Source organism: Glycine soja, chromosome 4 (genome assembly GCF_004193775.1).
Source record: "Glycine soja cultivar W05 chromosome 4, ASM419377v2, whole genome shotgun sequence".
NCBI classification, from domain to species: Eukaryota; Viridiplantae; Streptophyta; class Magnoliopsida; order Fabales; family Fabaceae; genus Glycine; species Glycine soja.
The window spans coordinates 49,825,360-49,839,030 of NC_041005.1; the positions used below are offsets into that span (position 1 = coordinate 49,825,360).

The following is a 13,671-nucleotide window of genomic DNA, read 5'->3' on the forward strand; positions in this document are numbered from 1 at the left end:
AATTTTGTCCACAATGATTTCTTGAATGCATACCAAACTTATGTATAATATTGATGATAAAGAATTTTCGTCACATAGTTCTTTATTTGACTTAATGAATGCTTAAATTGATTTTTTATTTAAAATAATTTATAATCAATTTTTTTTTTGCCAAATATGCTCTACCCATTTCCTTGTAATTACGTGTTTTTATATCAATTAAGTTTTCATTTAAAATTTTCAATATTTCTAAATTTTTCTTACACAAATATTATACTCATATTCTTGCGTATTTGATCTGATATTAACACAAGTCAAACAAAAGTTTGGCACCGTCAAATCGGATACATTGGTCCCTACAGTTCTAAAATGTTGGCTATCTAACACCAGTTGGATTTATTGGTGTCTAAAAATATGAACATAATTACCTAATACCTTCCTGGTTTTAGGTGTTAACCTTGTTAACTTCCTGCTGATATTATTTCAAAAAAAAAAAAACTAGCCACTTATATTTGCAATAGTTGAAATAACACAATGGCTATAAAACAACCCACAAAGGAAACCGATGGCATTCGACGGCCACGGAAAACTTTTAAGGCACTGACCAAATGCAAATGTTAATTAAGGTGTGTTCTATGTATGATATACTGCATTTAATTTTTAAAATAGTTTAATTATAATATATTTATAGTATAAAATAAATATTATCATCGATCATTTATCATGTATAGTAAGATTGTTGATTTTTTAATAATTATTTTAAAATTATCAAGCATATTAATAACTAATTGATTATATAAAATTATTTAGAATGACAATGTAATATAATTAATATAAATTTATGTAGAATGGCCATTTGATGATTCCTTATATGTCCTTGTGGTTTGTAGGATACAAGGACAGCAGAAGAGATCTTGGAATCAATGTAGTTTGAAGTTGACGAACGGAAGGTACAATTGTCAAAGTTAATGCAACCTGCAATATATAATTAAGTGGTGCATAGTCTTTACTTGGACCACAAAGTGTTCCTTTCGTATTAATGCCATTTTTTTCTAGACAGGACATGAAGAAATGTGAAAAGTGTGGTCATGGTGAAGCAAAATTTTTTACCCAACATGTATGAGAAAATTATAATTCATATTCACTACTTATATGAAGTTTATTTATGTATCCAATTTATATTTGAGTTCGGAAGAATTTCAGATAAGATCACTAACGAAGGGCTAAACCCCACTAGAGTCAGTAAGTAATGGGAAGTTTTTGAGTAATTAATATGTATGAAGTTTTAGCGACTATTGTATGAAAAAATAAACTAAAGGCAAACCTTATTCCATACATATGCAATAGCCATAGTGGTCATCAGTTTTAGGGGAATTGATTTGGTACCGTGACTGAAAATATTACCTACTTGCTATTAACTTTTTTTGAAGAAAAAAAAGTGATATTTTCCACCTTGAAAGGCAAAAGATGTTCATGGAGTTTAAGCTGGAAGAAGTAAGGGTCTACTCGTTTCGCAAGAAAAAAAAAGACGAAGAAATTATCTTCAGCCAAGAGTAAAGGAAAGTATTGTAGGAATGGTGGGTCCCACGCAATATTTTCTCTACAAAACAGAGGAGAGAAACGATGAAAGTACATGTGAAAATCATTTTTTCAAAACTGTCCCTAGCCTTGTGGGACGCGATAAGATGGAATATGATTATTCGCTCTAAACATTGTGGGAATCAACTCACAAAATATAAAATTTGGCCAAGAATGAGAATTAATTAGATCAAATGTGCATGCTGCTAACCAAATCTAATGATATTTGATTCTATCTCTCCCATAATTGAATACATGTTGTTTAACATGTGCAATTTTTAAGGGCATAATTAATTATGCCTGTTAAATTTTATAAAAATTCATAACAAACTCAAAATGAGATGTAATATATATATATATATATATATATATATATATATATATATATATATATATATAACAAAATCAAATATTATTTAATACAAGCTCACATAGATAAAATTGGAATTATACAAATGATTTACTTAAAAAAATTATTCTATTATTCACTTTATCACTTTTTTCTCTCTCATTTCATGTCTTTTGTTTCTAATCAAACAATCACATTTTTTACTCTTTTTCTTTTCTCACATTTTCTTTTCTTTTCTTTCATCGCAAACAAACACAGGCTAAAGGTTGAATTCATTTTTGTTTGTTTGTTTGAAAAAACCCATGATGAGGAAAACTTTAAAAGAACGAACACTTATAAATGATAATTCATAACCAGAATCTGTAATGGAACCCCAAGCGATTAAATGATGAAATTGTTGGAGAGCAATTATTATTGGAAAAGTTTGAATTATTTGCACAATGAAATAGGAAATTTAAATAAATCTTATTTATTATAAAAGAAATAAATACATTGTAACCAAAAAATATATAAATAAAAATTTTAAAGGTAATTTTATTGCAATATATTTTATCAGAAATTTTTTTTTAGCCATCATTCTGTTGTTGGCTTTTTTGTATGGACATGTGTGATTTCCACCACTTGGTTGCTAATTAATTTCTACAAATTTTAATCAATCTGTAGTTAAGAAATTTATAGTAAAAATATTTTTATTGGAAAATATAAAATTGTATGTTTATTTTATTTTATTAAGCTTTCGTATGATTTATATAATAAATACTTATATTTTTTATTTTTTAATTTCTTAACTAATAACTTAGGAATACTAGTTAACAAGATTCATTTTTCATTAATTTATTGATGATTGATTGGAGGAATTTCAGTACCCTCGAACGTTGTGGACGCTTTAGACGACTGAGATAACTCTTGCGAGCAGTAGCTACCGCGGAAGCTAAAAACACCTGCACATGCACTCCATTGCCCAAATCAACCAATAAAAGAAAAGTGTAAAATGAGATGTAGATGTGTACCTAAAGGCATGTGATGCCTTGTATAGCAGTGAATGGCAAGAAAAGCAGTTAAATACTTGAATGATTGTTGTGGGAAGATCATTTCAAATTGGTTAGATGTTGATTTCTTCAAAAGGCCATATTACTTAGAGTTGAATTTATACAAGTTATATGTTCAAAATACAAGATCTTTTTAAAACAGGACAATTCGAGTTTGAAATCTAAGTCTGTGGCCAAGACAAATGAAGAGTGTCAAATGAAAAGGTAATTTTAATGCATTATAAAATGACCCAAAATTATTTATTTCTAACCAGTTCATTTTATTGCTTGCTCTTTTATAAATATGGACACAATTTTCCCTTCCACCACTTAATTGATAATTAATTATAAAGTAAATCTCTTGCCTAGAACTTGAATTTTGCAAGCATTTACTTTTTTTTTTTTTTTTTATGAATTGCCAAAGCTGTTACAGATAGCAGAACACCCCTGATATATAAAATACGAAAACCATTACAAAAATGGCAGGGGGGAACCAAACCAGAATCCCCATGAGAAGGCTAACAAACAATCAACAAAAAATAATCATCGAACCATGTAAAAAGGTTGATTCAATCTATAACGGTTCAAGTCTTCCAAAATAAAGGCTGTAAGCGAGTTCCACCAGCAAAAAGGAGAGTTAGAACCGAAAGCATTTGATTAGCAAGATAAATGCAGTTTTTTCCATCCATTAACAAGGTACCAAGGAACCATATCTATACAATTACAAGTTGTCACACTCCAACCAAAGATGTCTCCACTGAAACAAAGAAAACAAATCTCTAGAATTGTAAATCATCCATCATTCACATTAGTTTCTCCATTAAGTCTTCTTTATTAAGTTCAATGGAAAAACTTTCCACATGTCACATTAAGTACTTACATGAAATCCTCATAACGTGTTTGTGCAGTCCACATAACATGTTTGTGTAAGACTCATAGGGGCATAAATTATTTTTTGGAACAATTCAAATTTATAATTTCAAATTTTCATGATATTATTTAGATTAAAAAAATATTATCTTATTTTTAGGATGCTATTTAGAATTAAAAGTATATTCTTTAAATTAGAAATATATTTTCTCTTTTAAGATTATGATATTAGTTCTATATTTTTATTTTTATTTATTGGAGGGGCATGTGCATGTAAGTATGTGACAAAATGACAAATAAATATTTAACAATTTTCCTCTTTAAAAAATTACTGATAAAAAGAAGAGAAACTATTATTTAAAATTTGTTCATTTGAAGGAGGAAATGAGGGAATAAAACATAGTTTAGTTTTACCAAAAGTAAAAGGCACTTGTTTGAACATGAGCAACTATTGCATCTTTTATTTTGATCAATATTTTGTGCAATTTCCAACACTAATTAAGCTTGCGTATTTGTGTTTGTAAAAGATTAAATTCCAATAAATCATAGTTTACTTTTGCACAAAAAAAAAGTAATGAAAAGATATATTTTAAAATAAGCTAAGGTAAATTTACATTGAAGCCTAATAAAGATCAAACCACATGAATGATGAAAGGATGGTTCGTATAATCTCCAAGATTGGTTGGTTATTCGACCGTACAAAATTGTCAGGCACGGATCCACTTGAGACACAATGGGACCTAATTTATAATATAAGTATTCTTCCCACAAAATTTTGTATATGAGTATTACTTCCACAAGATAATATTTGTGGATTCATGAATGAAAATTGTCATGTATTTTTTGTATTTTACATCAATGTCATATTCCCATATCCAAACAAGAGGAACATATAGTCATATAATATTATAATTAGATATGGTGATTGGAATTTGTAGTGTGTATCTGGGATGGAACGAGAAAAGTGAGAAGAGATTAGCATGTTGCGTTGTGAGAAGAGCGTCTTGGTGCTCCAAAGAAGCAAAGAAAGCGGTGGCCAAGTTCTCCCCTAGCCACCTCTCCATTTCTCCTTCTCTCTCTAAAAAAATAACTTTGATTCTATTGCTTTTCTTTGCCTCTCTCTCATATCACGCAAAAGCAGCTAATTAGGCTAGAAATCGGTGGAAAGAAATACATAATCTCTTTATTTATGTATATATATATATGGAAGTTGCAACTTGCAACCCCACACTTATCAACTATGACCAGTTGCTTTAAGAATTCAAGAACATGCTTGAACATCACAAACTCATCCTCAAGATCACAAACAACATTAGTGAGGGCATGCATCCGCATAGCTATTAGCCTCAGCATAAACATGAACAATTTCACCCTCCAGTTGGAACTCAATAACCTACCAATTTGGTTTATCAAACTCCATCCCCAAGACAATCCCTTCTTATTGCCACCAACACTCTTCACCAATCAACTTGAATCTTCATAGCTTGTGATTTCCAATGCATTCCCTATGAGAATTCCAATAAAAACCTTCTATTTTAAATTCTTTAACATGTGTCTTTACGTAGCAAGACCTATTTTTTTACTTAGTTATTAGAATCAATCATATACTAGTCAGAAAAAAGTATAGACAATAAAACTCAATAGGCAAGATAATTACATGCTCATAACTTAAACTTAAAATTTATGCTAAAATAATTTCACACTAGTTAATTCACGTTATGGTTTATAAAATTTAATATGAGTAGTATTCTTATTTATGCTGCCATAACTTGCACTTGATTAATTAAAATTAAAATTTAATTAATTAATAAAAATGGCAGAAAAGAAAGAAGCAATGATGTGGTGCCACGTGTGAAGCAACGTAACATATTTATCCGCGGATAAGCGCGATGGCGGAGTGGTCTGGAAGAGAAGAGAGAAAGAATGGGCAAAGTTTCAATTCCAGTCCCGCAAAACGGTTTCTCCATACGCAATTTCTCAACGTCCAAACGCTCATGTTTCACCCCTTCACCTTCAACGCTCAGAATTTCTTGCTCTGGTCCGTCCAACTCTTTCTCTCGTATTTTCTTATATAAATAATGCTTAGTAATTTGCTTCATTTCAAACTATCAATCAATGTGTTGGTAAAATGAGTAGTGTGGCCGTTGTTTTGTAGGAGTAGCTGAGTTAGATGGATCTCATGAGAATAAGGGAGGTTTGTTTAATTTCAATGGAATCAAGGGCGTGGCTTGTGGTATTCTTGCAGCTTGTGCGGTTACTTCTGCTGCATTTCCCGTTACTGCTGCTACCCAGGTTCAAACTGTGCTTCAATTTTAAATGTATTTTCTTGGATATCTTATTTTTCTTGCATATTTTGATCTATGGAAGTTCAACAAAGAATCATATAATTAATAGAAAGAAACTGTTGGGATTGATATGCCTTGAATTCCCAATAGTTACTATTAAGCTCCCATTTGCATTTTGCTCTCAGAAGCTAATATCAATGGATGAGTTTTCTTTGCTGAGGGATTAGCAAACAGAAGTTAAAGGTTGGAAAGAATGAAGTGGTTTCTCTCTCAATGTATCTTTTGATTCTTTTCATGCTAACATGATATAATCAACATATCGGTTGTTACAGCTGATAAGTTGATTTTTCTTTGGTTACCCTCTTACCATAGGAAGAAATGATGGATAGCTTGTGGTTTTGAGGATGTATGATGTAGTGGTTAAAATTTAGTTGAAGGCAACAAATGTGTTCAAATTATAACACTCAGCTTTTGACATGCTAGGAAACGTGAGGTAAACCACTACTTTGTTTGGAGTATTGTTCCCTCTATACGTGGGGTTTGATTAGGAAGCCTATTACAAGTTTGGTTAAAATTAGACTATCTTCAGAAACATTTCTTTCATTATTCCGATGGTCTTTTGAATAAATCCCTAGAGCCTCACATTGATGTCCTTCACAACTTTGCAGGATTTGAATTGCCTTGGTGAATCACAAGGCATATATTCATAATATATTATTCTTTTCTTCTCTGGTAAAAATAATTTTTTTCAAATTATTCAGTTTTAGTAGCGTGTCGTGTCAGTTATAAATGTTAATGAAAGTTTAAATTTGTAAAGACAAATGTGATTTACACATCTCTTCAAAAGAAGCAGTTGAGGAGAGAATGCAACACCCAATTTGTTTTCCTTGCAGAGACTTCCCCCATTGTCAACTGAGCCCAATCGCTGTGAGCGTGCATTTATTGGCAACACAATTGGTCAGGCAAATGGTGTATATGATAAACCATTAGATCTCCGGCAATGTGATTTCACAGATGAAAAAACCAACCTGAAGGGGAAGTCCCTGTCTGCTGCACTCATGTCAGATGCCAAGTTTGATGGAGCTGATATGACAGAAGTTGTAATGTCAAAGGCTTATGCTGTTGGTGCCAGCTTCAAGGGTAACAATATTTACTTGTGCAAAATCAACTAACTGTTAGATTAGTTTGTATCTTCATCAGCCTTTATAAAGGAAAAAATTCAAGTTTTTCAACAATCTTATTACTCTGAACATTTGAGCCATTATATTTATGAAGTATATCCTTTTTTTAGAGCAATCTACTAAGCTTGAATGGTAAAAGATATAAAACTACCTTGATATTATTCATCTTTCACAAAACCAGATTATCTGTTTGATTAAGAGATATTCTGACTTCTGATAATTATCATGGAGCTTATGCCAACCTTTGGAGCGTGGAATGGCTCACTTATATTCATTTTTGAAAGTGTTCTGCCGCAAACTTTAAAGGAATATGGCGAGCTTGTGAATATTTGATAGAATAAAGTTCCACTTTCCAAAATTGTATGTCAACATGCAAGTTGTGTTTCATGCTATTAGCTAACTAGAAAAAACAATGATCCAAGGATATTTTACAGGGGTGGACTTCTCAAATGCAGTCTTGGACCGTGTGAACTTTGAGAAAGCTGATCTTGAAGGAGCTGTATTTAAGAACACGGTATTGTCGGGCTCCACCTTTGATGATGCTAAGCTGGACAATGCCGTTTTCGAGGACACTATCATTGGTTACATTGATCTCCAGAAACTATGCACAAATAAGACCATCGGTGATGAATGGAGAGTTGAACTAGGATGTCGATGAAAAGCAAAGTATTCATTGCCTTCTATTTCTTGTATGCTGCTATGCTATGACACGACACAAATATTTTGATGAGGGTAGCCAGTGGATGAATGCTACGTCCAAAACCTTAAGGTTCTTGTCAATTTTTCAGTCTTCACCACGAAATTGTTGTGAATCTGAGGGAGGTAAGAGCAATCATATAAGTGAATCTGATATCACACCTTAATTCAAAATCTTAAGATTCAAATTTTTGGGTTTTATTCTCACTTATATGTTCAAATTTTTCATTCTTACTCAAGGTAGGACCTCATACTTGCATTTCAACAAGTATCATAGTAGTAGTACTAATGATTATTTATTTAATCTGTGGTATTATGTCATTCAAATATTGAAACTTGAAAGACATAAAATAATTGTTTTTATTTTAGGGAGTTACTGGCAGCAACCTATCCTTATTAGGTGGAGCTCGACACCGGGCATTAAATCTTGTACTTGCATAGCCTCTTAGGAGAAACTAGAGTCTAGAGATATAATCCTTCAACGGTTTGCTTGGTTTTTGCCTATATATGGCCATGAGGCTTGCTTGGGTTCCCTGCGTCATTCCTTGTGAAAAGGACAGGTGACCAAAGGTTCGAAGGCTTTGGTGGCATGATTGTAATTCTGGGGAAGGATTGTTATAGACATCTCAACATGTTGTGCCTACAATCTCGAATTCTTATCAGGTTTTGCTTTTTGATCAATAGAGTCTGCTCATGAATCAACTTGATTAGCTTCTACGTCTCCACAGTGTTGCCATTTGGGGGAGGTGATTGTGAATAAGATTGACCAAGATCAATTAAAAAAGAAAAACAGAGAGAATAAATCTTTCCTACAAACAACACCAATGTCCTGCACTAGCTCATGATTTATGAATGTGTACCTCGTGTCTTTGATGGGTGTAGTGTGAAAGTGTTACCTAGAAGACTTTAAAACTCAAATTAATACAAGTTTGAGAGATAAAGAGACAACATACCATGTATAGGCAAAGTCAGGGTATATATACGGCCTTTTCTGTCATAAGGGATAACTTGATTGTCTTACTACTAAATATTAGTTACTTGGTAAGGTTATCTGGTGGTCGTTATGATCCTAAGATTTTTGGAGATGGCTCTAGTGATCAGTTATGGTGGCAGTTATATATAGGTTAAGCCCTTACCATTGGCCATATTCCTCAAAACTTATGCAAAGAATATTTGGATTCGTTTGAATATCTAATATTATATGGAATGTAACAATATTAAAGTAGAATGGAATAATAAGATTGGGGAAAATAGATCCACCAAGGAAACTTTGGTTGACTAAAGGACATGAGTGTTATAAATTTTTTGGTACTGTTTTTTATTTTTACAAATAAAAAAAGTAAATTAAGAATATTATTTTATTGTTTAGATATTTTATAATGAGTCAAAAAAAGCTTCTGCTTCATTATTTATGAAGCATATGGAAGGAAAACAGTTGTAAGTATATTATTCTAATTTAGTCTTATTTTAAATAATATGAAAAAACGCTAGAGTCCAGGATGCACATGAAATGAAGTCTCATTCACAGCTTCAGCGTGTGGCCAAAGTTATCAGAGTAATCTAATAAAATTTGATCAAGAAACGGTGCACGATGCATGCAAAATGATGGGATGATGAATACGTTCGGTTCCCTCTATGAATTATGATAATTTGGATGGACACAGCTGGTGTTCTCTCCCGATAAAATCACGATTTTGTATTCCAACTATATTGTAAAACGGGCAAAATTGTTATAATAATGTGGGTGATTTTTATTCCATTCTAGATCTCTCAAATTAGAGAAACAAAAAGTAAAATATTAAATAAATTAAACAAGACGAGATACGTGCAAAGAATCATGCTATTATAGATTTAATAATTTACACAATAAAATATCATTCCACTTCACTTTATATTATATCGTACCACCACTCCTAACCTTTATAAGTGAGGATGCTTGATAAGCTTTGCTATCACTATTGGTCAATACACAATTTTGGTGACCAATTTCATCAAAAGACATATTGGTGTCCGATAGGCTACTCGGTTAACAAATTAAGAAATTTTATTCACACATTACTTTTGTATTTTTTATAAAGAAAAGAGAAATAAAAAGAAAAAAATGAAATAGAGATTAAAAAAAACATTACACTAGTGTGTCTGTTTGTTCGTATTTTTTATTTTTTAAGAGAGATATAAAATTTAATATTTTATAATATTTTTAATTATACATTGATGTATATTAATATAAATTTTAATTTATTTTTTGCTTAACACATACCATTTCATAAATTTTTTTCATGATTATTTTATTTAAGTATGATATTTTTTAATAATATTTTCATTCAAATTAACCGAATAATTATAATGGACAGTAAATGCTAAGAAAAAGTGTTAGTAATGGATTCTACTTATACTAATAATGATTTGACAATTTGACGTAAGAGATCATGATTTCTTTAAACCAAGTGATTTAGATTTAAATTTTGATTGATCATTAAGTATCAAATAAATCGTGTTGAAAGAAAAATATTTATCTTATATGCGTTCATAATTTCTTACGAAAATTAATCAATGCTTAACTAACCAACTTACTATCATTACCATTCTTAAAAAAAAAAAAAAATTCCCCTTATCAAGTTATTATAGTTCAAAGCAGGCAACAAAAGAAGAGAAAATGGAAGATTCTTGATAGAATATACAGTTAAAATTATGTTACAGCAGTACAGGAATGTAAATGGATAAAAAATGCGTGGAGACCAAAACTTGTTATCCTCCTCACTTTTCTTCCTATTATTATTATTATTATTATTATTATTATTATTATTATTATTATTATTATTCACACATATTTATGTCAAGTCAATGGATGGATTAAAATTGTACAATTAAAATAATAAGGGACCAAATTTATAAAGAAAGTTTAAATGTCTTTTTGTTCTTTCAAATTTGGATAAGTTTATTTTTGTTCCTCAGTTTTAAAAGTGTTTTTTTTTTAATCTTCTAATTTAGAAATATTTCATTTTTTTTCCTTACAAGGGACTAAAACGATTACAAAATGAGACTAATTAAGTAAGTTATTTTTAAATCAGGGTATTGAAAATTTATTTTTAAATTTGAGTGAGCACAATTTATCCGAAATTCAAGAAACCAAAAAATATTTAAACCTACGATATAAAAAAACTCATAATAACAATAATAAAAAATCAAAAGTAAAATTAAGTCTAGAAAATAATATAACTCGGGTTAATCGATGGGCTCATTTTTTTGGTAGCATCAACCCACTACCCGATGATAATAAAAATATTTAGGGAATCTCCACACAATTTTAATCTTATAATTATAATATTGATTCTCTCAAAAAATTATAATACTCATCATAAAAAAATAAATTTTATATGTTTAACTAAAAATATAATATAATATTTAAATTTTTTTATGTTATTTTTTTATTAAATTATATATATTAATTGAATTAAAATGTAATTAATAATTTAATCAATGATTTATTTAAAATTTATGAACAAATAATCTTTTTAAAAAAAGTGAGATGATCCCATGTGGGTTTTCTCAAATCCAATAAAATCCGGTGAGGATGAGATTAGTTGAATTTCATTTTTTTCATTTTTATTTTCCATAAATCCGAACTCGTCGTGCCCTTTTGCAAAGTCCCCTTGTCATCCCTAATAGCCTTCCACTTGGAAAATTCCAACCATGCAAGAGCAATCATAAACAACAAATGAATCTGACACTTGACTTTTGGATCCAAATTAATAAGTACTTTGTCATTAACATTAACATTTTATTTGAGAATGTGAGAAAGAATAAATTAAAGTAGAAAGAAGTAAAAAAATATAAATAGTTAGATAGAAAATGGATCGATTTTAGTTGTCTGAATGAAGAGAAATAAGAAGAATGAGAAAGAAAAGTTAAATTTGCTCCTCATTTGTCTGGTTAAAAAATATTATTTTATTAAATTACATTTGAATATCCATGGTAAAATTAAAATGAATTTTTTTTTCTTTTGTTACTTTTGTAAGTTTAACGAACCAATTCTCTTCCTCATACAATATTTTTCTCCAAATTGGCGAAAAAGATTTTGATGCCACTTTCATTGGTATCTTTTTTTTCCCTCTCTTGACTAGTTTTCACTTATCTAAACAATAGAAAAAAATTCTGTCGAAAAATTACATTAGAATTTGAAATTTATTTTATTTGAATTGGTATATTTTTTCACTAATTCAATTGAACCAAACAGAGTGTAGCATATATATAAAGAGATAAAAAAAGGAAGTAAAAACAATTAATGTGATGAATTATATGATAGAGAAATAGAAATGTGGAAATTAAAGAGTGAATAAGTACAAAATAGATGTGTAAAAGTTCTTTAAAAAAAATAAAAGTGAATGTAAAAATTTGGTAAACAAAACTTGGTTATAATATCGTATTCTTCTCCAATTAAAATGAGTATATATTTCATTATCCTAACCGTTACCAATTTAATTTAATTATTTGAGATAAGGACAGATGAAATATGAATTTTAATTAAAAATACTAGCATTAATAATAATAGTGATTTTAAACCCATCGTAGATCATTGGTCATGAGTTACAGTTTTAAGTATGCAATTATATTAAATATTTTAAGAGAAAATGTATTACTTATGATGATAACACAAGACTTAAATAAAGATTAATATTGTGAAAGACAAATGTGATCTATATAAAAAAAAAATTGTGTATGATAAAATTAGATTGTATATCGAATTTTGTCTGCCAAGTAGTATAAGTAGTACTTCTATGCAAGCTCGATTTTATATAGATAGATAGATAACATCATCTTCATTTTTCTTTAATTGGCATGTTAATTTCTCCTCACATCAGATGCAACCTTCTGAAAACTTCACACTGCTTACGCTTATATATCACTGCGTAGCTGCTTACTATGATTGGAATAAAGCTAGCTAGGCACCAACGTACACCAATTGCAATTCCTTTAAAGAACACAATGCAATCATTTTTGGCTTTGTCTCTGCCACGTTTTCGGAGCCCTTGTTTGTGAGCTACTTTTGTTCATCCTCGTTGGTTCAATCTTGTGGTCCATCATCAATGTTTCTTCAATACTTTTGCTCATGACATCGTTCTTGTCCTACCAGCGTGTAGCTGTGTTACGACACTGGTTTTGACTGGCTGAAACAGGTGATGATGAGATGGTAGACATGAATGCTACAAAGTAAAGCATGCAAACTACGCAATATTAATTAGTTTCTAAGCTTTAAACTAGAGATCATAACGCAAATCAATTAAGAAGCAACATGTCATAATTCTTATGTGTCATGCAAATTATGCTTAATTAGGGGAGTGGAAATTAATAAGCATCAACGTCTTCTTTTTGTTTATTTAGTTTGTAATATTTGGTTGAGTACTAATTTGGCGCGCATGTTGCAATGATTAATTAATTCTCATATTGTTATTGCATGGATCTCTAATAAGCTTGGCAAAATGGGCCAATCCATCTTGATTCGTCATCAATTTGCCTCAAGTGGGATAAAATAAGGACGGGTTGACCCGTTGACAAAAAGTGATCGTTGGAAACTTATTTAGAGGTAGGTTGCTCCATCAAAACTCACCTAAAAAAAGTTGAAGAAAAGAAAAATCTTGGAAAGATATTAAAAAATACTAATTAATTATTTAATTTCCTTTCAACATATCACTCATTTTTATTTT

The 13,671-nt window shown here is 30.2% G+C and overlaps 1 protein-coding gene across 1 annotated transcript; it reads left to right on the forward strand.

Moving 5' to 3' along the window:
- The first annotated feature begins 5,690 nt into the window (after positions 1-5,690).
- LOC114410274 (thylakoid lumenal 17.4 kDa protein, chloroplastic-like) lies at positions 5,691-8,173 on the forward strand. The gene is made up of 4 exons (XM_028374148.1): positions 5,691-5,842; positions 5,960-6,096; positions 6,983-7,229; positions 7,705-8,173. Exons 1-4 carry the CDS (start codon positions 5,728-5,730, stop codon positions 7,926-7,928), a joined length of 723 nt encoding a protein of 240 aa, XP_028229949.1. The 5' UTR covers positions 5,691-5,727; the 3' UTR covers positions 7,929-8,173.
- The last annotated feature ends 5,498 nt before the right edge of the window (positions 8,174-13,671 follow it).